Below are 26,514 nucleotides of genomic sequence, written 5' to 3'. Positions count from 1 at the left end.
CATGGCTGCAGGATGGCATAGATTGGGACCTGAATATTGAAGGATACATGGCATTTAGGAAGAACAGGAAGTTAGGAAAAAGTGGAGGGGTAGCTCTGTTAATTATTGATGGTATTAGCGCAATAGAGAGGGATGACCTAAGTTCAGCAAACCAGGATGTAGAAGCGGTTTGGGTAGAGATGAGAAATCATAAAGGCAAGAAGTCACTTGTGGGAGTGGTGTGCAGGCCACCGAACATTAACCACAATGTAGGATGGGGTATAAAGGAAGAAATAATGGAAGCTCGTCATAAAGGTACAGCGAAATTTATGGGGGATTTTAACTTGCAGAAATACTGGAAAAATCAGACAGGCAGAGGGAGCCTAGATGAGGAGTACATAGAATGTTTTCGGGATAATTTCTTGGAGCAATACGTTCTGGAGCCAACCAGAGAGCAGGCTATACTAAACCTGGTATTGTGCAACGAGATAGGATTAATTAATAATCTCATAGTTAAGGCGCACCTAGGTAGCAGCGATCATAATATGATGGAATTTTACATTCAGTTTGAGGGAAAGAAGAGTGGGTCCAAGACTAGTATTTTAAACTTCAATAAGAGCTATTATGAGGACATGAAAGCAGAGCTAGCTAAAGTTAACTGGCAAATTAGGTTAAGGAATAGGTCAATAGAGGTGCAGTGGCAGACATTTAAGGGGATATTTCAGAATACACAGAATAGATACATTTCAACGAGAAAGAAAAATTCCAAGGGTGGGACCCGCCATCCATGGTTAACTAAAACAGTTAAAGATAGTATCATGAGGATGAGAGCTACATGAATAGCATGTTCATAGTTGTGGTCACCCCACAGCGTACGAGTATGCAGGGAGAGAGGGAATGGGTGACCACCAGACAGTCAAAAAGAATCAGGCAGGTAGTGCAGGAGACCCCTGAGTGCATCTCTCTCTCCAACCAGTATTCAGTTCTGAATACTGAGGAAAGTGATGCTTTACCTGGGGAGTGCAGCCAGAGCCAAGTCCATGGCACCATGGGTGGCCCAGCTGCACAGTGGGGTACAGGGAAGACTGGAAGAGCCATAGTGATAGGTGATTTAATAGTCAGGGAACCAGACAGACATTTCTGTGGCCGCAGATGTGAATTCAGGATGGTGTGTTGCCTCCCTGCTGCCAGGGTCAAGGATGTCACTGAGCGGCTGAAGGGGGAGGGTGAACAGCCAGCAGTTGTGGTCCACATCGGAACCAACGACATAAGCAGAAAGAGGGATGTGGTCTTGCAGTCAGAATTTAGGGAGTAAGGTAAGAAATTGGCAAGCAGGACCTCAAAAGTAGTAATCTCTGGATTACTCCCAGTGCCACGCGCAGGTGAGTATAGAAATAGAAGGATAAGACAGATGAATGCGTGGCTGGAAAGATGGTGCAGAAGGGAGGGCCTCAGATTCCTGGGACATTGGGACCGGCTCTGGGGGAGATGAGACTTAAACAGGCCGGACGGGTTGCACCTGAACAGAGCCGGGACTGATTTCCTTGTGGGACGTTTTGCTAGTGCTGTTGGGGAGAGTTTAAACTAGTTTGACAGGGGAATGGGGGCTTGAGGGTAGACTCAGCAGGGACAAAATAAAAAATTAAAATTGAAGGCGGAAAATTAATAGATGAGTCTGGAAGACAGAGCAAATGAGTGTTAGAAAATAAAAGAGAGAGTTTGGCAGTGCTCAAGGGTATCTATTTCAATGCAAGGAGTATAACAAATAAAGCAAATGAGCTGAGGGCACCGATAGACACGTGGCAGTATGATATCATAGCTATTACAGAAACATGGCTTAAGGAGGGACAGGAATGGCAGCTCAACGTTCCTGGTTATAGGGTTTTCAGACGCGATAGGGAGGGGGATAAGAAAGGATGGGGAGTGGCAATTTTGGTCAAAGAAACTATTACAGCTATGAGGAAGGATGATATGTTGGAAGGTTCATCAAATGAGGCCATATGGATTGAGTTAAGGAACAAAAAAGGGGCAATCACACTGCTGGGAGTGTACTATAGACCCCCAAACAGTCAGAGGGAGAATGAAGAGCAGACATGTCGGCAAATCTCTGAGAAATGCAAGAACAATAGGGCAGCAATAGTAGGGGATTTTAATTACCCCAATATTACCTGGGATAGTTTTAGTGTGAAAGGAATTGAGGGAGCAGAATTCTTGAGGTACATTCAGGAAAACTTTTTTGCCCGATATGTAGCTAGTCCAACAAGAGAGGGCGCTGTTTTAGACTTAGTTTTAGGAAATGAAGATGGGCAGCTGGAGGGAGTGGGAGAGCATTTTGATGGTAGTGATCATAATTCAGTCAGTTTTAGCATAATTATGGAAAAGGACAGAGTTAAAACAGGAGTTAGAGTTCTCAATTGGGGCAAGGCCAATTTTACTAAACTGAGGAGTTATTTAGCAAAAGTAGACTGGAAGCAGCTACTTGAAGGTAAATCAGTGTCAGAACAGGTGGAAGCATTCAAAGGGGAGATTCAAGGGGTTCAGGGTAAACATGTTCCCACAAAGAAAAAGGGTGAGGCGACCAAATCTAGAGCCCCATGGATGTCGAGGAGCCTACAGGGTAAGATAAGTCAATACTACAGAAAGCTGAGAGGAGTATTGAAAGTGGCAGGGGGGGGGGGAGTGAAATCAAAAAGGAAATTAGGAAAGCAAAGAGAGGGCATGAAAGAATATTGCCAAGCAAAATCAAGGTGAACCCAAAGATGTTTTATCCATACATTAAGAGTAAAAGGATAACTAAGGAGAGAGTAGGGCCCAAAAAGGTAACCTATGTGTAGGAGCGGAAGATATTGGTATGGTTCTGAATGAATACTTTGTGTCTGTCTTCAAAGAGGGGAATGATGCAGATATTGTAGTTAAGGAGGAAGAGTGTGAAGTATTGGATGTGATAAACATAGGGAGAGAGGAAGTATTAATGAGATTAGCATCCTTGAAAGTTGATAATTCACCAGGGCCAGATGAAATGTACCCTAGGCTGTTCAAAGAAGCAAGAGAGGAAATAGCAGAAGGTTTGACCATCATTTTCCAGTCCTCACTGGATACAGGTGTGGTGCTGGAGGATTGGAGAATTGCTAACGTTGTACCTCTGTTTAAAAAGGGAGCGAAGGATAGACCGAATAATTACAGACCAGTCAGTCCAACCTCAGTAGTGGGCAAATTATTGGAATCTATTCTGAGAGACAGGATAAACTGTCACTTGTAAAGGCACTGGTTAATCAAGGATATTCAGCATGGATTTGTTAAGGGAAGATCTTGTTGACCAACTTGATCGAATTTTTTGAAGAAGTAACAAGGAAGATAGATGAGGGTAGATGTGGTCTACATGGATTTTAGCAAGGCTTTTGACAAGGTCCCACATGGCAGACTGGTTAAAAAAATAAAATCCCTTGGGATCCAGGGAAATGCAACAAAGTGGCTTAGTGGCAGGAAACAAAGGGTAATTGTTGATCGCTGTTTTAGCGACTGGAGGGCTGTTTCCAGTGTTATTCTGCAGGGCTCAGTACTGGGTTCCCTGCTTTTTGTGGTGTGTATTAATGATTTGGAAGTAAATGTAGGGGGCATGATCAAGAAGTTTGCGATGACGCAAAGATTGGCCGTGTGGTAGATGGCGAGGAGGATAGCTGTAGGCTGCAGGAAGATATTGATGGTCTGGTCAGATGGGCAAAAAAGTGGCAAATGGAATTCAACTTGGAGAAGTGTGAGGTGATGCATTTGGGGAGGCAAACAAAGCAAAGATCATGATTAATGGAAAAATACTGAGAAATGTCGAGGAAGTAATGGACCTTGGAGTGAATGTCTACAGATCCCTGCAGGTAGCAGGACAGGTCAATAAGATGGTTAAGAAGGCATATGGAATCCTTTCCTTTATTAGCCGAGGTATAGAATACAGGAGCATGGAGGTTATGCTGGAACTGTATAATTCATTGGTTAGGCCACAACTTGAGCACTGTGTGCAGTTCTGGTCACCTCATTACAGAAAGGATGTAATTGCACGAGAGAGGGTACAAGGATGTTGCCAGGACTGGAAAAATGCAGCTAGGAGGAAAGATTAGATAGAATGGGGTTGTTCTGCTTGGAACAGAGAAGGCTGAGGGGAGATTTTATTGAAATGTATAAAATTTTGAGGGGCCTGGATAGAGTAGAGGTGAAGGGTCTTAGCAAAGAGGTCAGTGACTAGGGGGCGTAGATTTAAAGTGATTGGTAGAACAATTAGAGGGGAGATGAGGAAAAGCTTTTTCACCCAGAGTGTGGTGGTGATCTGGAACTCACTGCCTGAAAGGGTAGTTGAGGCAGAAACCCTCAACTCATTCAAAAGCAGTATAGATATGCACCTCAAGTGCCCTAAGCTGCAGGGTTATGGACCAAATGCTGGAAGGTGGGATTAGAATAAGTGGATGGTTTTTCGGCTGGCACAGACACGAAAGGCCAAGTGGCCTCTTTCTGTGCCTTAAACTTTCTATGATTCTAAACTTAAAGAAAAAGCCTGCAATTGTGCACAGATGGGAGGCAGGTCAGAAGATTGGACAGAATATAAAAAATAGCAAAGAATGACTAAAAGAATGATAAGCAAGGTAAAATTAGAGTATGGGAGAAAGCTAGCTAGAAATATAAAGACAAATAGTAAGAGTTTCTATAGATATTTAAAAAAGAAAAGAGTTAACAAAGTGAGCGTTGGTCCTATAGAAAGTGAGTCTGGGAATTAATAATGGATAATAAGGAGTTGGCAGATGAATTGAACAGGTATTTTGCATCTGTCTTCACTATTTAGGATACAGCTAACATCCCAGTATTAGCTCTAAGTTAGAAAATGGAAGGGAGGGAGGAACTCAAGAAAATTACAATCACCAGGGAAGTGGTACTGAACAAATTGTTGGAGCTGCGGGCTGACAAGTCCCCGGGTCCTGATGGACTTCATCCTAGGGTGTTAAAAGAAGTGGCTAGTGAGATCATTGATGCGTTAGTTTTAATTTTAAGATTCGGGGAAGGTTCCTTTAGATTGGAAAATAGCGAATGTAACTCCTTTATTCAAAAAGGGAGGGAGACAGAAAGCAGGAAAATACAGGCCAGTTAGCTTAACATCTATCTTAGGGGAAATGTTAGAAGCTATTATTAAAGACGTTATAGCAGGGCATTTAGAAAAAATCAAGGTAATCAGACAGAGTCAACATAGTTTTGTGAAAGAGAAATCATGTTATTGGAGTTCCTTGAGTGAGTTGCATGTGCTGTGGATAAAGGGGAACCGGTGGATGTATTGTACTTAGATTTCCAGAAGGCATTTGATAAGTTGCCACATCAAAGGTTATTGCAGAAAATGAAAGCTCATGGTGTAGGGGGTAACATATTGGCATAGATAAAAGATTGGCTCGCTAACAGGAAACAGAGAGTCGGCATAAATGGGTCATTTTCTGGTTGGCAAAATGTGACGAGTGGTGTGCCACGGGGATCTGTGCTGGGGCCTCAACTTTTTACAATTTATATAAATGACTTAGATGAAGGGACCAAAGGTATGGTTGCTACATTTGCTGATGACACAAAGATAGGTAGGAAAGTAACTTGTGAAGAGGACATAAGGGGGCTACAAAGGAATATAGATAGGATAAGTGAGTGGGCAAAGACCTGGCAAATGGAGTATAATGTGGGAAAATGTGAAATTGTCCGCTTTGGCAGGAAGAATAAAAAAGAAGCATATTATCTAAATGGTGAGAGATTGCAGAGCTCTGAGATGCAACAGGATCTTTGTGTCCTAGTACATGAATCGCAAAAGGTTAGTACAGCACGTAATTAGGAAAGCTAGTAGAATGTTATTGTTTATCGCGAGGGGAATTGAATACAAAAGTAGGGAGGTTATGTTTCAGTTATAAAGGGCATTGGTGAGACCACATCTGGAGTACTGTGTTCAGTATTGGTCTCCTTATTTAAGGATGTAATTGCGTTGGCAGGTTGTCTTACGAGGAAAGATTGGACAGGCTAGGCTTGTATCTGCTGGAATTTAGAAGAGTTAGAGGCAACTTGATTGAAACATATAAGATCGTGAGGGGTCTTGACAGGGTGGATGTGGAAAGGATGTTTCCGCCTGTGGGAGAATCTAGAACTCGGGGTCACTGTTTAAAAATAAGGGGTCACCCATTTAAGACAGGTGAGGAGAGAGTAGTGTGTCAGAGAGTAGTGAATCTTTGGAATTCTGTTCCTCAAAAGGTGATGGAAGTAGAGTCATTGAATATTTTTAAGGCAGAGGTGGATAGATTCTTGATAAGCAAGGGGGTGGAAGGTTATCGGGGGTAGATGGAAATGTGGAGTAATATGTTCAACCATGAATGGCGGAGCAGGCTCAAAGGGCTGAGTGGCCTACTCCTGCTCCTAAGTCGTATGTTCATATGCTGCTGTTGGAAGTCACGCTCAACGCTAGTGCTATCTCTGACTCGCTTCTCCTTCAAATATGGCTCCCCTCTGGAAATGCAAGGTGACTGAATTTACGTGTGTAATGTGCACGAGAGTAGGGGTGCCTCATCACACTAACATCAAAAGTTGCACTTGTCCAGAGACTTGAAGCCAGCTTCCAAAACCAGGGGAAATTCAGATCGGAGTGGCTGATAAAGTGAGTCAGTGAAACTGCTGCACATCTGTCGAATTGTGCAGAATAACGCCAAGGAATGTGTTAGTATTCTTATATGTTGAGAAAGAGTGGGATAAGGGTGTGCATGATAAGCAGCAGAAACTATGACAAAAACACATCAAAAGCAAGCATGAATCCTTGAAGGACTGTAATAAATCATGTCTATAGTTCTCATTCAAAATAATACTGTGATTCTTTGCTCTTTCATATTACTGTACTTTTGCTTTATAAAATTCTCGATCGGAAATGTTTGGAAGTCCGCCCCCTAATGGATAAAGCATCGAGTACTGAAGCCTTATCCTACAAGGTCTCAAACACCATCCTGGTCTGTGCTGAGTTAGACGATCTCCGTTGTGCACTGCAATTGGCCTCAGCATCCCAAGGTTAGAGAGAGGCCCATCATTCTGGATCCCAATTCCCAGTTGCTAACTGGAGTCCCCTGTTAAGTTGTGCATATATGAATGTTGGATGCAGACAGTGTGATACTCTGTCTCATTTTCACCCATTCTGTTAAATAACATGTTGACTTGCTAAACTTGCACTAAGATTTCACCCTTAGTTGAGGTACAGGACCCTGTGGAATCGGGAGAGGAAGGGGAGAAAATTGATGGGGTGGGAAGGAGGACATTTTCAAAATATATATATGCAGTGTTACGATCAGGTGAGGAGGGGCTGAAAGGCTCCCCTCTTGTCCCTCTCCTTGTTTGACTGCAACAGGGTTTATTTCTTTGTAAAAAATTGATATGTTTACCAATTCAGTGAGTGTTTAACAATTTTACCTGCTATGATCATAAAGGAACCAATCGGACAGGTTTTCTTGAGTTTCACAAAGAGGTTAACTTTATTGTACTTGAACCCGATCTAAGTAAAATAGTAAACTACGCTCCAACCTTCACACACACTCACATATATGAGATACACACACAAACAGGTTACAGAGTGGGGAAAATAGATTGGTTGGATTAGAATCCAGAGCAATAAAAAAGAGTATACAGTTTGTGGGGTTTGGTAACTCAGTTGTCTTCTGGCTGAACTCGGTGGTCCTGAGGTTTCTGGCTTGTAGGTGTGGCCAACTGGTTCAGGGTTTTTTTGGAGACAGTGATGCAGATGTTTTTCTTCAGGCGGTCTCTGTCTGCAGCAATGATAGGCTTGGATGGTTACAGCCAGCAGGCAGGGTTCAAACTTAAAAGGTAGTCTGGAGAGAGAGAGAGGGAGGGATCCCCCTTGGGTCCTTACTGGTCAGTCTCAGTTGCTTGTCTCCCTGCAAAGAGAGAGAAAGCAGCCAGCTTCACACAGATGATGGATCTGTCACATGATGGCCCAGTGTGTATTCTCTCTCTTGCAACTTAATTAGTTCATATCTAAGAATTCCAATCTCTCTCAGGGTTCCATTGTTTCTTTTGAGTGGTCTGTCTCCACCACTGTTAATGTTCCAAGATTGCTTTTAATGTCTTGTTAATGAGGACAGGACAGGTAGTCCATTCAAAATGTCCAGGCCATTGTTCTGGAGGGTGACTGACCAAACCTTACATCTCCACCTCGATACATTGGAATGTAGGGTATTTTGATTCAAATTGCAGTGGCCATTTTAGTTCCTAGCAGTCACCTTTCATCAGCTTTTTTTCTTTCATTAAAGTTTAATTCGGGTTTCCAACCAATGGATTAAAAAATCATCATTCGGCATAGCACGTGTTCATGACAGTAGAACGTTTAAATGGCACCTTTTAGCTCTTAGATTTGGGTATGCTCAACAGTGGTAGCAACAGGAAGTCTTACAATCAATCATAACTCTTCATTTATTCTTTAATAAAAATCCCAGTCGACACTTGTCAGAGAGGATGATCAAATTTGACTGAGTCTGCAAGAGTTGAGCCTATAAACGAACAACTTCAGTCTGCATTGTTCCACTTAAAGCAGCAGCTGTTATTTTCTCCCCCACCAATTGTCAGATTAGCCCAGTAATAGTACTCCTGCCTCCGAGTCAGATAGTTATGGTCTCGAAATTTGGGCACAGGGATTGACAGAAATTGGAAGGGAGTGGAGGAGGAATTCAGTGTCAATCGGTTAGGGGTTGGTAGTTTAGTGCCCATCGGGGCGAGAGGAGCGGCAACGTTCGGAGGGTGCATCGGTGTCTGGCATCGGCCAGATTCTTTGAATGTAGGGTTGGGAGTGGCAGTCTTGCTCCTACCAATTCCACATTCAAGTAAAGCCATAGAACCATAGAAAAGTTACAGCACAGAAGGAGGGCATTCAGCCCATTATGTCTGCACTGGGTGAAAAAACTAGCCACCCAATCGAATCCCACCTTCCAGCACCTCGTATAGCTTTGCTGGTTACAGCACTTCAGGTGCATGTCTAGGTACCTTCTAAATGACTTGAGGGTTTCTGCCTCCACCATCGTTCCGGCCAGTGAATTCCAGACACCCACCACCCTCTGGGTGAAAAAGTTTTTCCTCATGTCCCCTCTAATCCTTCAGCCAATCACCTTAAATCTGCGCCCTCTGGTAATTGACCTCTCCGTTAGGGAAACCGGTCCTTCCTGTCTACTCTATCCAGGCTCCTCATAATTTTGTACACCTCAATTAAGTTACCCCTCAGCCTCCTCTGGTCTAAGGAAAACAACCCTAGCCTATCCAATCTTTCCTCAGAGCTGCAACTTTCAAACCCTGGCAACATTCTTATAAATCTTCTCTGTACTTTCTCCAGGGCAATTATGTCCTTCCTGTAATGTGACCAGAACTGTATTCAATACTCCAACTGTGGCCTAACCAGCATTTTATACAGTTCCAGCATTACATCCCTGGTTTTGTATTCTATGCCTCGGTCAATAAAGAAAAGCATTCCATATGCCTTCCTCAGCACTCTATCTACCTGTCCTGCCACCTTCAGGTGTGGACATGCTTTCCAAGGTCTCTCACTTCTTCTGCCCCTCTCGATGTCCTCCCATTTATTGTGTATTCAAAGTAAATGTATTTTTAAGAACATTGCTTGTCAGTTGCACTGCACATCTGTTTTGGTATTCAGCTTTGAGCATTTGTGTTCTTCAAGACGTCTGCACATAATCACATCCTTTTTTCTTCAGGTTGCCAAGTTAACTGAGGTACAGACAGAACTTTCTGACATTGAAGCCAAGTTGAAGTTATCTGGCAAAGGTAAATATAGACCACTGAATGGGGACAATGTGTAAGAATGAACCTGAACTGAGAATTGCTATTGAAGTTGTAAACAAAATCTCTATTGCCAGGCTTTCCTAGCTCAATAAAAAGAGTTGAAATGAAATTTGTTGATCTGTAGGGAAGTTTATTTCTTTAAAATTGATGAACCATAGAATAAATTCAAGCTATGACTTTAATGACTATTGGGTTTGTTTGCTTGCCACATCACCCAGATGTTTGCAAAATCTTAGAGTCCACAAAAGTAATGTTGCAATATAAAGAGCATCTAATTCAAGAACTCGGTGGAAAGAATGCTGAGAATGTGAGGAAGTGGTGGGGGTAGGGAGTAGAAACTGGCTGGTTCAAATCATACATGATAATAAATTGCTGCTTCTGCAAACCAGTGGACACAAATATTTTGGTACGAAGGCTTCAACAAGTTTATTTGCAAACAGGTTAAAGTCTTTGTTAAAATAATAGAATTTCATTTTCACTGATTTATTACTGATCATGCAGACTACAATCACTATAGAGGCTGTAAAATTAGGGTTTAAAGCAGCTGAACTGTTTCACTCAATGCTGCCAGTGCAGCAGAAACAACTTGACTTATCTGAAGCTGAACGGGTCTGAGAATTTCCTGTTTCCTAACTCTAAATTAGAGTAGGAGAGGGAAAAGAAAGAAGCAGAAGAGTCAAGCTTATAAATAAGCTAAATAAATAAATGTTCAGTACCAGTCAAAAGACATGAGCTTTATCTGGTTTGTCCCATCTTGATGGGTTGGCTCACCTAGTCACCTTTTCACCATGTCCTTCAATGTGCCAGTGGCCTTCCCTGGTGAAGTGACCTGCCGAGCTTCCCTTCTTAGCCTCTGTGATCTCTAGGATTTGGCTGACTCATTTTAGTCAATCCCTTCCTCCCTTTGGTAGCTTCAATTAGATCACCTCAGTCTTATTTTCCAATCAAATAAGTCCATTATCCACAACCTTCTTAATTTAAATTCCTGACATCTATTCGCATTTTCTGAGGATGTAACTCACAGGGTAAATAAAAGGGAACCAGTGAATCTCGTATATTTAGATTTTCAAAGGGCATTTAGAATCATAGTCATAGAGTCGTACAGCATAGAAACAGGTCCTTCGGCCCACCGCGTCCATGCCGACCATAATGCCTATCTATACTAATCCCACCTGCCTGCATTAATTCCATATCCCTCTATGCCTTGCTCATTCAAGTACCTGTCCAGATGCCTCTTAAATGTCGCTACTGTTCCTGCCTCCACCACCTCCTCTGGCAGCTCATTCCAGATACCCACTATTCTTTGTGTGAAATTTACCCCTTTGATCCCCTTTAAACCTCCTCCCTCTCACCTTAAATCTATGCCCTCTAGTTTTAGTCACCCCTACCATGGGAAACAGACTCTGGCTATCTACCTTATCTATGTCTCTCAGAATTTTATATACCTCTATCATGTCCCCTTTCAGCCTTCTTCGCTTCAGGGAAAACAGACCCAGCCTATCCAATCTCTCTTTATAACTCAAGCCCTCCAAACCAGACAACATCCTTGTGAATCTTTTCTGTACCCTCTCTAGCTTAATCATATCTTTTCTGTAGTGCGGCGACCAGAACTGCACACAGTACTCCAAATGCGGCCTACCCAACGTTATGTACAACTGTAATATGACGTCCCAACTCTTGTACTCAATGCCTCGGCCAATGAAGGCAAGCATGCCATACGCCTTCTTCACCACCCTGTCTACCTGTGTTGCCACTTTCAGGGAACTATGTACTTGCACCCCAAGGTCTCTCTGCTCAAGAACACTCCCCAGGGCCCTGCGATTCACTGTATATGTCCTGCCCTGGTTTAACTTCCCAAAATGCATCACTTCACACTTGTCTGCATTAAATTCCATTTGCCACTCCCTTGCCCACTTTCCCATTTGATCTATATCCTGTTGTAACCTTAGATAACCTTCTTCACTGTCCACTATACCACCAATTTTGGTGTCATCTGCAAACTTACTAATCATGCCCCCTACATTCACATCCAAGTCATTAATATATATGACAAATAACAGAGGGCCCAGCACCGATCCCTGTGGCACACCACTGGTCACCGGCCTCCAATCTGAAAAACAACCCTCCACTACCACCCTCTGCCTCCTATCACCAAGCCAATTTTGTATCCAATTTGCTAGCTGACCCTGGATCCCATGTGTTCGAACCTTCTGGACCAGCCTACCGTGCGGGACCTTGTCAAAGGCTATGCTAAAGTTCATGTAGACAATGTCCATCGCCCTGCCCTCATCAATCCTCTTGGTTACCTCCTCGAAAACTCAATCAAATTTGTGAGACATGATTTCCCATGCACAAAGCCATGCTGACTATCCCTAATCAGACCATGCCTTTCCAAATGCATATAAACCCTGTCTCTCAGAATCCCTTCCAATAACTTTCCCACCACTGATGTAAGGCTCACTGGCCAGTAGTTCCCTGGCTTATCCCTGCTGCCCTTCTTAAATAAAGGCACAACATTAGCTATCCTCCAGTCTTCTGGTACCTCACCCGTGGCTAACGATGATACAAAAATATCTGCCAGGGCCCCAGAAATCTCCTCCCTTGCTTCCCATAGCATCCTAGAATACACCTGGTCAGTCCCTGGGGATTTATGCACCTTAATGCGCTTCAAAACCTCCAACACCACCTCCTAATGTTGATATGCTCCAGGATATCGCTGTTCCCTCCCTTGAACTCAGTAGCTTCCATGACCTTCTCCACGGTAAATACTGACTAGAAATATTCATTTAAGACCTCGCCCATTTCCCTTGTCTCCACACACAGATTACCACACTGATCCTTAAGGGGACTTACTCTCTCCCTAGCTACCCTTTTACTCTCAATATATTTATAGAATCTTTTAGGATTCTCCTTTATCTTATCTACCAGGGAAATCTCATGGCCCCTTTTTGCCCTCCTAATTTCCTTCTTAAATGTAGTCCTACATCCCCTCTACTCCTCGAGGGATTCGCTTAATCCCAGCTGCATATACCTGACATATGCCTCCTCCTTTGTACTGACCAGACCCTCAATATCCCTCGTCAACCAAGGTTCCCTAAACTTGCCAGCCTTGTCCTTCAATCTAACAGGAACATGCCAGTCCTGAACTCTTCCTATCTCACTTTTAAAAGCCTCCCACTTGCCAGACGTCCCTTTACCTCTAAACGGTCTCTCCCATTCAACTTTTGAGAGTTCCTGTCTGATGCCATCGAAATTAGCCTTCCCCCAATTTAGGACTTCAACTTGAGGACCAGTCCTATCCTTTTCCATAACTATCGTGAAGCTAATAGAGTTATGGTAACCCCACTGACACATCAACCACCTGCCCATCCTCGTTTCCTAAGAGGAGGTCGAGTGTAGCCCCTTATCTAGTAGGGCCATCCACATACTGCTTCAGAAAACTATCCTGGACACACTTAAATTCTTCCCTATCTGATCCCTTAGCACTAAGGCAGTCCCAGTCAATTTTAGAGAAGTTAAAATCACCTACCATTACAACCCTATAATTCCTACAGCTATCTGTGATTTCCCTACATATATGCTCCTCTACTTCCCTCTGACTATTGGGGGGCCTATAGTATAATCCCATCAAAGTGATCACCCCTTTCTTATTTCTAAGTTCTACCGATATGGCCTCGCTGGACATTCCCCCTAGGATATCCTCTCTAGGTACTGCCGTGATGTCCTCCCTAATTAATAGTGCAACTCCCCCTCCTCTCTTACCTCCACCTGTGTCACACCGGAAGGATCGGTACCCCGGAATATTGAGCTGCCAGTCCTGCCCATCCCTCGACCACGTTTCCGAAATAGCTATGATATCACAATCCCATGTACTGATCCATGCTCTGAGTTCATCTGTCTTACCTGTAAGGCTTCTTGCATTAAAGTAAATGCAGTTTAACCTATCAGACCTTCCACGCTCCCCATCCTGCCCCTTGCCCAGCCTGTCTACTGGATTTGCTTGCTTTAACCTCTATATTTGCCTCAATGATCTCATCGGAGAGACTACTACTTTGGCTCCCATGCCCCTGCAAGGCTAGTTTAAACCCTCCCCGCAAGGATATTGATCCCCTTCCAGTTTAGATGCAACTCGTCCTCCTTATACAGGTCACCTCTGCACCAGAAGAGATCCCAATGATCCAAGTAGCTGAAGCCCTCCCGCCTACACCAGCTCTTCAGCCACGCATTCATTTTCCTTCTCCTCCTGTTCCGACCCTCACTAGCACGTGGCACAGGAAGTAATCCTGAGATTACAACCCCAGAGGTCCTGCTTTTTAACCTTCTGCCTAACTCCCTATATTCACTTTGCAGGACCTCATCTCTCTTCCTGCCTATGTCGTTTGTACCAATATGGACCACGACCTCTGGCTGCTCACCCTCCCCTTTCAGAATGTCCTGCAGCCACTCCGAGACATCCTTGACCCATCACCTGGGAGGCAACATACCATCTTGGAGTCTCGTTTGTGGCCACAGAAACGCCTATCTGCACCCCTTACGATAGAATCCCCTATCACTATAGCTCTTCCAACCCTTTTCCTGCCCTGCTGTGCAGCAGAGCCCTCCGTGGTGCCACGAACTTGGCTGTTGCTGCTTTCCCCTGGGAGATCATTCCCCCCCCCCCCCCCCCCCAACAGTATCCAAAGCGGTTTATCTGTTTGAGAGTGGATGGCCACAGGGGACTCCTGCACTACCTGCCTACGCCTACTACTCCGTTAGGTGGTCACCCATCTCTTTTCTGCCTGTGCAGCCATTACCTGTGGTGTGACCACCTCACTAAACGTCCTCAGCATCACGAATGCTCCAGAGTGAATACACCCGCAGCTCCAGCTCCGTAAAGTGGGTCGCCAGTAGCTGCAGATGGATTAACTTCCTGCACACATGGTCGTCAGGGACACCAGTGTCCCTGATTTCCCTCATAGCGCAGGAGGAGCATATCACGGGGCTGAGTTCTCCTGCCATAACATACCCTTCGATTAATCAGTTACTTCCTTAATTAAAAAATACTAATTACACTTGGGGCTTTGTTCTACCCACTCCAATCTAAAGTCCTTAAAAAAAACACTTCAGTGGTACTCACCTTATCACCGGAGGTTTTTTTTTTTCAACAAAAAAAACTTTCCCCTTATTTTTTTTTTAAGATCTTCTAGCAGCTGCTACTCACCAACCAATCAGCTTGCAGCTCCCCCCTGATGTCACTGTTGGCTTTTTTTTTCAAAACTCCGGCGCGCTGGAAGAGGTTCGACTGCTCTCCGCTCCCGGAAGTGACCAGATAATCTGTTTTTGTGGTGGTGTTTGAGGGATAAATGTTGGCCAGGACACTGGGGATAATTCCCCCGCTCTTCACAATGGTGCCATGCTATCTTTTATATCCACCCGAACAGGCAGACGGGGCGTTGGTTTAATGTGTCATCTGAAAGATGGCACCTCCGACAGTGCAGCACTCCCTCAGTACTGCACTGGAGTGTCAGCCTTAATTTTAGCGCTCAAGTCCATGGTATGTTGGTCTTTATTGCAAGGGGGTTGGAGTACAAGAATAAGGAAATCTTGCTGCAATTGTAGAAAATTTAATGAGACTACACCTGGAGTACTGTGTACAGTTTTGGTCTCTAAGAAAGGGTATTATTACCTTAGAGTGGGTGCATCAAAGGTTCTCTAGATTGATTCCTGGGCTGAGACGGTTGTCCTACGGATAGGTATCGAGTAGAATGGTCCTATACTGTCTGGAGTTTAGAAAAGTGAAAAGTGATATCATTGAAACATATAAGATTCTGAGAAGGCTTGACAGGCTGAGAGGCTGTTTCCTCCTTTGATAGAGAGTCTGGAACTAAGGGGCATAGTCTCAGGGTAAGGGGAGGCCAATTTAGAGGAGATGAGGAGAAATTTCTTCACTCAGAGGATTGTTTATCTTTGAAATTCTCTACCCCAGAAGGCTATGTATGTTCAGACATTGAGTACATTCAAGGCTGAGGTCAATAAGATTTTTAGCATCGAAGGGAACCAAGGGATAAGGGGATTGGGCGGGAAAGTAGAGTTGAGGATCAGCCATGATCTTATGAAATGCTGGAACAGTGTCAAGAGGCCATGTGACCTACTCCTGCTCCTGTTTCTTATGTTCTTATATTGTGGGTGTTGCGAACGGTCAGGGCAAAGCCTCCAATCAAAATATATGATTCTGATTGCGGTGGGAGCAACGCACTCAGTTCAGTCCCGTCGCTCCACAGGACGCATCATATATCTTTAAGCTTTCCAAATCAAAGAAAGCAGACGAATTGAAACAATCTAGTAACCCCCGAATGAAGCGAACCAAACCAGGTATCTTTAGATATCAACAAATTAATTATTCATTACAGAAAACTAAAATTTTAAACACTGCTAAGATAAACCAATATCTAAAGACCTTATAATTTATTTTAAAATCTAACTCCCGCATTCGCATACATATACTCAAACCAACAGTAGTTTGTTTTTTAATTAGCTGACTGAAAAATAGAAAAAAAAATAAAGTCTTTGCAGATTATGCTTCCAACGAACAGTCTTCTAATTCAACACAGTCCAAGTTCACTTGCAGTCTTCCAAGGTCCGATGAGAAAAGGGTCCTTCCAGAATAGGGGTTCAACAGTTCAGTTCGGCAGTTGTAGTATCAAACGCTACTTTTTTCCAGCGATGAACACAGCAAATCAATAATTTGTTATTTCTTAAAGGAATTAATTTGGCTTGAAGCTTTTTAGAGAGAGAATGATAAATCAGGTTCTCTTTCTTCAATTTAAATTGTCTCTCAGAGAGCTCTCCTTCCTTCATTTGCTGGAACAGCTGTCAACTGTGTGTCTCTGCTAGCCAGTTTCAAAGTCAAAATGGATACGTTGAAGGCCTGTTCTCCCTCTCTATGGTTGTTGCCTGGCAACCAGAATGCACTTTGGCTTACAGTCTCCAGAGCTTTCTGCCTTAAAGATGTACTGATCTTTTGCAGCCTTAAAGGCGCACTACAATATTGAGGGGAAAAAAACACAGGATCGTGACATGGGTTCAACTCCCAATCCAGAGATTTGAGCATAAAAATATATGCTGACACTCCAGTGTTGTACTGAGCGAGTACTACATTGTCGGAGGTGCCATTTTCAGCTGAGATGTAAAACTGAAGCCCCATCTGACCTCGCAAGTGCACATAAAAGTCTATTACGATCACATGGTGTGATGTGGGTGGTTCCCACATTCAACTCCCACCTGACCGCAGCAAGTGTATTTGTATTAGAATTTAGCCCCTTGGTATTTTATTTTTCAAATAAGCAAACCGCGACAGGTTTTCTTGTCGGTTTTAAAAAACAGAAAATCAATTGTTTATTGATCAATACGCCTTATCCTGGAATTGTCACAACCATATCCACTCGCACATTCGCTAGCACGCACACGCACAAAAGAAGCAACAGATAGAGAAGGGAAATAGGAAGATGGGAGAAAGGTTATGATAAACCTGTTGAATTCTCTTGGAAATCAAGTTCTCAAGGGATGCACTCCTGAGATGAGTATAGTTTTCTCTCTTGATTGAATGTTCAATTGAAGATAGTGGGTTACTTCTAGCTCTCACTGCTGTACAATGAAGATGCCGTATTCTGCAGTACGGCACGTGTTTTTTCTGGCTTGGCCAGAACACAATCTGTTAGGTTGTCGCTTCTTTCTCTATTTGTATCTCTGGTTGTCTTTTTAAAGGTAAAGCTGTTATCTCTCACCTCCTCTTAGGAGATGCACTGGTTTCTTCTCCATGGTGATCGCAAAATGGTCGAGGATATGGCTCCTTCACACCTCCTTTGGTACAGAAGAAGACATTCAATTCTGGAATGTTTTAGGATAGGTGTAGGATAGGTTCACTTGACACCTCTTAGCTTTGAAGATTTGTCCTTTGTCAGTTTGAATACACAAAAGGTCTTTTTCTTTGGCGGCCATTGTTTACTTTTTAAAATAAAAGTTCATTTTTTAAAGACAAAGTTCATTTTTTAAAGACAAAGTCCATTTTTCATAACTCTTCAGAGTTGGTCCACGATTGTTGTATCATTACAGTTCCAGTGTGTGTGGCAGATCCCATGGCAATATTTGGAGGAAGGAGTTTTTTATTCATTCATGGAATGTGAGCGTGTTTGTCTAGACCAGCATTTATTGCCCATCCCTAATTGCCCTTGAGAAGGTGGTGGTGAGCTGCCTTCTTGAACCGCTGCAGTCCATGGGAAATAGGTACGCCCACAGTGCTGTTAGGAAGGGAGTTCCAGGATTTTGACCCAGCGACAGTGAAGGAACGGCGATATAGTTCCAAGTGACTTGGAGGGGAACTTGCAGGTGGTGGTATTCCCATGCAATTGCTGCCCTTGTCCTTCTAGTTGGTAGAGGTCATGGTTTTGAAAGGTGCTTTCTAAGGAGCCTTGGTGCATTGCTGCTGTGCATCTTGTAGATGGTACACACTGCTGCCACTGTGCATCAGTGGTGGAGGGAGTGAATATTTGTAGATGGGGTGACATTCAAGCAGGCTGCTTTGTCGTGGATGGTGTTGGGTTTCTTGAGTGTTGTTGGAGCTGCACCCATCCAGGCAAGTGGAGAGTATTCCATCACACTCCTGATTTGAGCGCTGTAGATGGTGGACAGACTTTGGGCAGTCAGGAGATGAGTTACTCACCTCAGGATTCCTAGCCTCTGACTTGCTCTTGTAGCCACGGTATTTATATGGCTACTCCAGTTCAGTTTCTGGTCAGTGGTAGCCCCTAGGATATTGATGGTGGTGGATTCAGCGATGGCAATGCCATTGAATGTCATGGGGAGATGGTTAGATTTTCTCTTGTTGGAGATGGTCATTGCCTGGCACTAGTGTGGCACGAATGTTACTTGCCACAGCCTGGATATTGTTCAGGTCTTGCTGCATTTCTACACAGACTGCTTCAGTATCTGAGGAGTCGCGAATGGTGCTGAACACCCCCATTTCTGACCTTATAATTGAAGGAAGGTCATTGATGAAGCAGCTGAAGATGGTTGCGCCTAGGACACTACCCTGAGGAACTCCTGCAGTGATGTCCTGGAGCTCAGATGATTGACCTCCAACAACCACAACCATCTTCCTTTACGTTGGGTAGGACTCCAACCAGCGGAGAGTTTTCCACCTGATTCATATTGGCTTCAGTTTTGCTAGGGCTCCTTGATGCCATGCTCGGTCAAATGCTGCCTTGATGTCAAGGGCAGTCACTCTCACCTCACCTCTTGAGTTCAGCTCTTTTGTCCATGTTTGAACCAAAGCTGTAATGAGGTCAGGAGCTGGGTGGCTCTGGCGGATCCCAGACTGAGCGTCACTGAGCAGGTTATTGCTAAGCAAGTGCCGCTTGATGGCACTGTTGATGACACCTTCCATCACTTCACTGATGATTGAGAGTAGACTGATGAGGCAGTAAATGCCCGGGTTGGACTTGTCCTGCTTTTTGCGTACAGGACATACCTGGGCCATTTTCTACATTGCCGGGTAGATGCCAGTGTTTTGGCTGTACTGGAATAGCTTGGCTAGGGGCGCGGCAAGTTCTGGAGCACAGGTATTCAGTACTACTGCCAGAATATTGTCAGGGCCCACAGCCTTTGCAGTATCCAGTGCTTTCAGTCATTTCTTGATATCACTCAGTGTGAATCGAATTGGCTGAAGTCGGGCATCTGTGATGTTGGGGACTTCAGGAGGAGGCTGAGATGGATCATCAACTTGGCACTTCTGGCTGAAGATTGTTGCAAATGCTTCAGCCTTATCTTTCACACTGATGTGCTGGGCTCCCCCATCATTGAGGATGGGGATATTTGTGGAGCCACCTCCTCCAGTTTGTTGTTTAATAGCCCACCACCATTCACGGCTGGATGTGGCAGGACTGCAGAGCTTAGATCTGATCCGTTCGTTATGGGATCACTTAGCTCTGTTGCATGCTGCTTACGCAGTTTGGCACGCAAGTAGTCCTGGGTTGTAGCTTCACCAGGTTGACACCTCATTTTGAGGTATGTCTGGTGCTGCTCGTGGCATGCCCTCCTGCACTCAGGATTTGTCTCCTGGCTTGATGGTAATGGTAGAGTGGGGGATATGCCGGGCCATGAGATTTTTGATTGTGGTTCAGTACAATTCTGCTGCTGCTGATGGCCCACAGCGCCTCTTGGATGCCCAGTTTTACATTGCTAGATCTGTTCGAAATCTATCCCATTTAGCACGGTGATAGTGCCACACAACACGAAGGACGGTATCCTCAGTGTGAAGGCGGGGCTTCGTCTCCACAAGGACTGTGCGGTGGTCACTCCTACCAATACTGTCATGGATAGATACATCTGTGGCAGGCAGATTGCTGAGGACGATATCAAGTATGTTTTTCCCTCTTGTTGGTTCCCTCACCACCTGCTGCAGAGCCAGTCCAACAGCTATGTCCTTTCGTACTCGGCCAGCTCAGTCAGTAGTGGCGCTACCGAGCCACTCTTGGTGATGGGCACTGAAGTCCCCCACCCAGAGTACATTCTGTGCCCTTGCCACCTTCATTGCTTCGTCCAAGTGGTGTTCAACATGGAGGAGTACTGACTCATCAGCTGAGGGAGGGTGGTAGGTGGTAATTAGCAGGAGGTTTCTTTGCCCATGTTTGACTTGATACCATGAGACTTCATGGAGTCCGGAGTCGATGTTGAGGACTCCCAGGGCAACTCTCTCCCTACTGTATACCACTGTGCTGCCACCTCTGCTGGATCTGTCCTGCCAGTGGGACAGGACATACCCAGGGCTAGTGATGGCACTGTTTGGGACATTGTCTGTAAGGTATGATTCTTTGGGTATGACTATGTCAGGCTGTTGCTTGACCAGTCTGTGGGACAGCTCTCCCAACTTTGGCACAAGCCTAGGTCGATGCTGGGTGGTCTGTCCAGTTTCATTCCTTTTTATTGACTTCCTAGCGGTTAGATACAACTGAGTGACTTGCTAGGCCATTTCAGAGGTCATGTAAGAGTCAACCACATTGCTGTGGGTCTGGAGTCACATGTAGGCCAGACCCGGTAAGGACAGCAGATTTCCTTTCCTAAAGGACATTAGTGAAACAGATGGGTTTTTACAACAATCGACAATGGTTTCATGGCCATCATTAGACTAGCTTTGAATTCCAGATTTATTAATTGAATTCTAATTCCACCTTCTGCTGTGGTGGGATTCGAACCCATGTCCCCAGAGCAATACCCTGGGTCTCTGGGTTACTAGTTCAGCGACAATACCACTGTGCCACCGCCTCCTTGGTCTCCCGTCCAATATTTATCCTTCAACCAACATCAGTGAGACTACTTTCTGATCATTATCACATTGCTATTTGCGGTACCTTGCTATGGACAAATTGGCTGCTGTGTTTGCTACATGATGACATTGACCACACCTCAAAGAAACTTCATTGGCCATAAAGTACTTTGGGAAAGACCTGTGTTCGGAATTGTGCTACAAAAGTACAAATATTTTGTTTCTTAAGTTTATGTATTCTTGTACTGCATGCATTGCTTTTTTGTAAATCTGATCTAGATATGATACTGCCACCCTACCATGCATATAGTCACTCTGACTAGACCTTGGAGCTACCATTCTGCAACTTGAATACAGTGCTACTCGTATTCTGTCCCAGGCCAAGTCTCAAGTAATGACTTGCTTGAATGCTGATCTCAGAAATACTGCAACATTCCAAATCCAAATGTCACTTGGACTGCACTTGAGAGTTGTCAGGTGATTCTTATACTGAAGGTGTGGATGCTGACATGGTCTCAGTATCCTAATAGAATTTTTATTTTCTCACTGAAGAGCAAGGGAACAAAGAAAACAACACTAAATCCTAGCTTCAGTAATCTGCTACAGTGAAATGGGTCCACAGAATTGTGTAGGTCTAGCAGAGCTCAGGGGAAGTCAGGTTGCTGGTGGTCCCACACTGACTGAATTGTTTGCAAGTCTCTCAAACAACGAGATCCTGGACTGCTTGGAGGAAAATCAGCAAGGGTTAACAGAAGAGTGCAAACGCAAGGATGTTGTTTGAGGGCATAATCAGGATTGGCTGTGATGACCCCCCCACCCTTCAGCTGAAAAAGAAACCTGCAGATACTCACTGTTGAGACTCGTCCATGAAGAGCATCCAGTTGGCTGGGCACCAGTTGGCAGCTAGCACCTGTGGAGCTGTACTCCAGCAAGTAGTAGTCCCTTGGAGGGAAGAAAAGCATCAAGCTATTAGGAAAGATTTTTAGTATTGTGCTTTGTTCTGTCCATTTTAGATGGCTGATGACTTTCACTAATGATGAGGAACCAATTAACTTGTATTTATGTCCTGTCTTACCACATCCCTCAAATGTCCCAAAGTGCTTTGCATAGAAAGAATTACATTGTGAGTAAAAGCTGCAGCCGTTTTGTACACAGCCAAGGTCCTACACACAATAAGCAGATGAATAACGATTTAATCTAATTTTGGTGGTATTAGTTGAGGGAGAAGAATGTTACTGTTCGTCTGACAGTGAGACAGCTGAATATAAACAGCTAATGCTGAATAATTTCTAACTTTATGTCTGTCTGTGCACTAATGATGATCCAACTTTCATAGTCAGCCTGCATAGCTGCCTAGATATTGTGCAAGACGGTGCCCACAATTCCCAAAGTGCAGTATCACACAACCCTCTACAAGCCAATTGTAAAACTGCTGAGATTTGTTAAAATTGAAGGCTGGGAAGTTTTGTTTTTAAATCAAATTTTCCTCAGATTATGTCATTGTGTGCACAAGTGATTCTAAGTCAAACTGTTTGGTGGAGTGCTAAGGGAGTACTGCATTCGTAGAGATACCATCCTTCAGACAATATATTACACAGGCAAATGGGCCTTAAGTGGATGTAACAAATCCTATGGCCCTTTTTCTAAGAAGAGCAGAATTTTCTTGCAGTATCTTGGCCAATATTCTTCCCTCAACAATGGCACCTTCTTTGGGCCTCCTTATCTCGAGAGACAATGGATATGCGCCTGGAGGTGGTCAGTGGTTTGTGAAGCAGCGCCTGGAGTGGCTATAAAGGCCAATTCTGGAGTGACAGGCTCTTCCACAGGTGCTGCAGAGAAATTTGTTTGTCGGGGCTGTTGCACAGTTGGCTCTCCCCTTGCGCCTCTGTCTTTTTTCCTGCCAACTACTAAGTCTCTTCGACTCGCCACAATTTAGCCCTGTCTTTATGGCTGCCCGCCAGCTCTGGCGAATGCTGGCAACTGACTCCCACGACTTGTGATCAATGTCACATGATTTCATGTCGCGTTTGCAGACGTCTTTATAGCGGAGACATGGACGGCCGGTGGGTCTGATACCAGTGGCGAGCTCGCTGTACAATGTGTCTTTGGGGATCCTGCCATCTTCCATGCGGCTCACATGGCCAAGCCATCTCAAGCGCCGCTGACTCAGTAGTGTGTATAAGCTGGGGGTGTTGGCCGCTTCAAGGACTTCTGTGTTGGAGATATAGTCCTGCCACCTGATGCCAAGTATTCTCCGAAGGCAGCGAAGATGGAATGAATTGAGACGTCGCTCTTGGCTGGCATACGTTGTCCAGGCCTCGCTGCCGTAGAGCAAGGTACTGAGGACACAGGCCTGATACACTCGGACTTTTGTGTTCCGTGTCAGTGTGCCATTTCCCACACTCTCTTGGCCAGTCTGGACATAGCAGTGGAAGCCTTACCCATGCGCTTGTTGATTTCTGCATCTAGAGACAGGTTACTGGTGATAGTTGAGCCTAGGTAGGTGAACTCTTGAACCACTTCCAGAGCGTGGTCGCCAATATTGATGGATGGAGCATTTCTGACGTCCTGCCCCATGATGTTCGTTTTCTTGAGACTGATGGTTAGGCCAAATTCATTGCAGGCAGACGCAAACCTGTCGATGAGACTCTGCAGGCACTCTTCAGTGTGAGATGTTAAAGCAGCATCGTCAGCAAAGAGGAGTTCTCTGATGAGGACTTTCCGTACTTTGGACTTCGCTCTTAGACGGGCAAGGTTGAACAACCTGCCCCCTGATCTTGTGTGGAGGAAAATTTCTTCTTCAGAGGATTTGAACGCATGTGAAAGCAGCAGGGAGAAGAAAATCCCAAAAAGTGTGGGTGCGAGAACACAGCCCTGTTTCACACCACTCAGGATAGGAAAGGGCTCTGATGAGGAGCCACCATGTTGAATTGTGCCTTTCATATTGTCATGGAATGAGGTGATGATACTTAGTAGCTTTGGTGGACATCCGATCTTTTCTAGTAGTCTGAAGAGACCACGTCTGCTGACGAGGTCTCAAAAGCAGCCTAAATGCTGTTTGAGACCTTGCTGTGTACAGATAGGCCACCACTTTTGCCTAAATCTTAAAAGTTTACATTTCAGAGGTAATTCATTGACGGTGAAACACTTGGCGAAATCCTGAGGATATGAAAAGGCACTTTATTCTTTTTTATTTAACTTTTTTATTTAACTATATTGACAAAACCACAAAGAAAGAACTCGCGTTTATATAGAAGCAAAATACTGCGGATGCTGGAAATCTGAAACAAAAACAAGAAATGCTGGATTCACTCAGCAGGTCTGGCAGCATCTGTGGAAAGAGAAGCAGAGTTAACGTTTCGGGTCAGTGACCCTTCTTCGGAACACAGTTCCGAAGAAGGGTCACTGACCCGAAATGTTAACTCTGCTTCTCTTTCCACAGATGCTGCCAGACCTGCTGAGTGAATCCAGCATTTCTTGTTTTTGTTTCGCGTTTATATAGCACCTTTGTTGCTTTCAGGATGTCTCAAAGTGCTTCACATTAGTTTTAAAATGTAGACACTATTGTAATTCAGAGAAACGAGGCAGCCAATTTGCGCTCAGCAAGGTCACACAAACATCATTAATCTATTCTCGTATTTTGTTGTGACGAAGGAATATTGATCAGAGCAAACACAGAACAGAATTGAAGACCAAAGGATGCTAATCGGTATTTCTTTTTAGAAGTATTTTTATGGTGAGATTTCCTCAACACCAAATTGCAAAACTTTCTTTTCTATCCTAATTTGAGCAGGAAAGATCGTGTCGATTTAAGACTCAGTTTATTATCCTATTCCCATTTTATTTATCTGATAGATATGCAAGAATTTTTTTTTTAATTGCCCAAGCTAAAACTGGATGTAACGTGTAGCTGCATTAGATAGGGTTCAAAGACAGTGTCGGAGAAGAGTGAGCAGGTGCTTGCAAACCTTAAGGCAACGGTATATGAAAAGCAGCCCATGGACCAAGTGGTCCCAATGTCCTGGCAATCCAGATTGTGGTGAGCAGGCAAGTCAGTCCCATTTGTACTTATTTCTTATTTGATGATTATTTTCATCTTTGAATCTTGTGGCCCTGGACATTTGGACCATATAGAAACATATGGCTGAATTTTCCCAGCCCCGTGGAGATGGGGGTTGGAGGTGGGGGGGAGGGGGGTGGGGGATGCTGGGTAAATAAGGGGGGATATGCATTGGAACAGCTCCCCAACATGTTCCTGCCTCCGGGAGACTTTCTCGGAAGCCAGCTGGTGACCAGGTCGGCTGCCTGCTCCACAGAAGTGGGCAGCTAATTAATCTATTTAAGGCCCCACGTATGTTACCAACATTGAAACAGCCCCTGCTGTGTGCAGAGGCCACCAGCTCAATCAAGGCAGCCTCCCAGCCACAGGCCAGGGGACTGTTTGACCCAGAAGCTCCATGTCCCAATGGCAGGGTGGCGGGTCTGGAATGCCACAGCCTTGACCGTGAATTGTCCAATGAAGTGGTTTCTCCTCCAACCCGATGGCCCTACCGGCTTCAGTCCTTTTAAGTTATCACTCCAATGCAGGCAGCTCACCTGCCTACCTCGGCAGTGCCCACCTCTCCTGGTGGGGCTACTGGTTTGACATCGCTCCCAGCTCTCTAGGCCTGCAGTGTCCAGTTAAGAGGTCACCTCCCAGAAGATTGCACCAGTGGACGTGTTGAGGATATGGGTGGCCTCAGGATTCCCATATGGGCCCAATGTTTGGGTCCCGACGCCCGCCTTAAAATCCAGCCCATCAGATCAGGAGTAGGCCTCGAGCCTTTTCCACCGTTGGCTTCGATCATGGCTCATCTGTAACTCAACTCCATTTACCCACCTCTGCTTCATATCCGCTGATATATCACCTATAAAGATATTAACAGCACTGCTTGTGATTTTTCAAGGATGTAAGGGAAGGAACTTCATGTTAGTGAGGAGGTAAAATAAACTCTGGGTGTTAGTGTTGATGGGCAAAATGTCTCACTTCCCCTCTCTCGACTTTCTCGTGTTCTTAGGTTTCCTAATCAAAATCTCTTATAATAGCCCCCAGTTTAAAACACACGCTGATGCACAATATCTGTTTTGGTGATTTCCAGTGTTTTCCATTCTCTGTTTCAGGCACAGGTTTCCCAGTAAATCTGATCCTACATGGGAAACATTCTCCTGAGTTATTGCGCTGCTAGGTACTGTTGCGGTCAACTGGATTACCATAAATGCGTCCTGACATGTTGGCTAAATGTAACACTTGATGCAGTGCTAAGCCCTACAGAGCAAAACGGGCAAAAACCTGTGCTGAGTTAGCTGATCTTAGCCAGCGTATCACTAGGCATTATGCAAATCAGTTGTGATTTCTT

At 44.5% G+C, this 26,514-nt stretch overlaps 1 protein-coding gene across 2 annotated transcripts in view; it reads left to right on the top strand.

Moving 5' to 3' along the window:
- The window catches only part of slc4a1ap (solute carrier family 4 member 1 adaptor protein), a 203,912-nt gene that overhangs the window by 89,741 nt on the left and 87,657 nt on the right, over positions 1 to 26,514 (top strand). For both annotated transcript variants that reach the window (XM_068027773.1, XM_068027774.1), the window contains one exon: positions 9,732 to 9,801. In XM_068027773.1, the coding sequence (XP_067883874.1) occupies positions 9,732 to 9,801 (70 nt within the window). The remainder of the gene's footprint in view (positions 1 to 9,731; positions 9,802 to 26,514) is intronic.

This window comes from Heterodontus francisci, chromosome 3 (genome assembly GCF_036365525.1).
Source record: "Heterodontus francisci isolate sHetFra1 chromosome 3, sHetFra1.hap1, whole genome shotgun sequence".
NCBI classification, from domain to species: domain Eukaryota; kingdom Metazoa; phylum Chordata; class Chondrichthyes; order Heterodontiformes; family Heterodontidae; genus Heterodontus; species Heterodontus francisci.
This window is presented reverse-complemented; position numbering and strand designations above follow the sequence as displayed.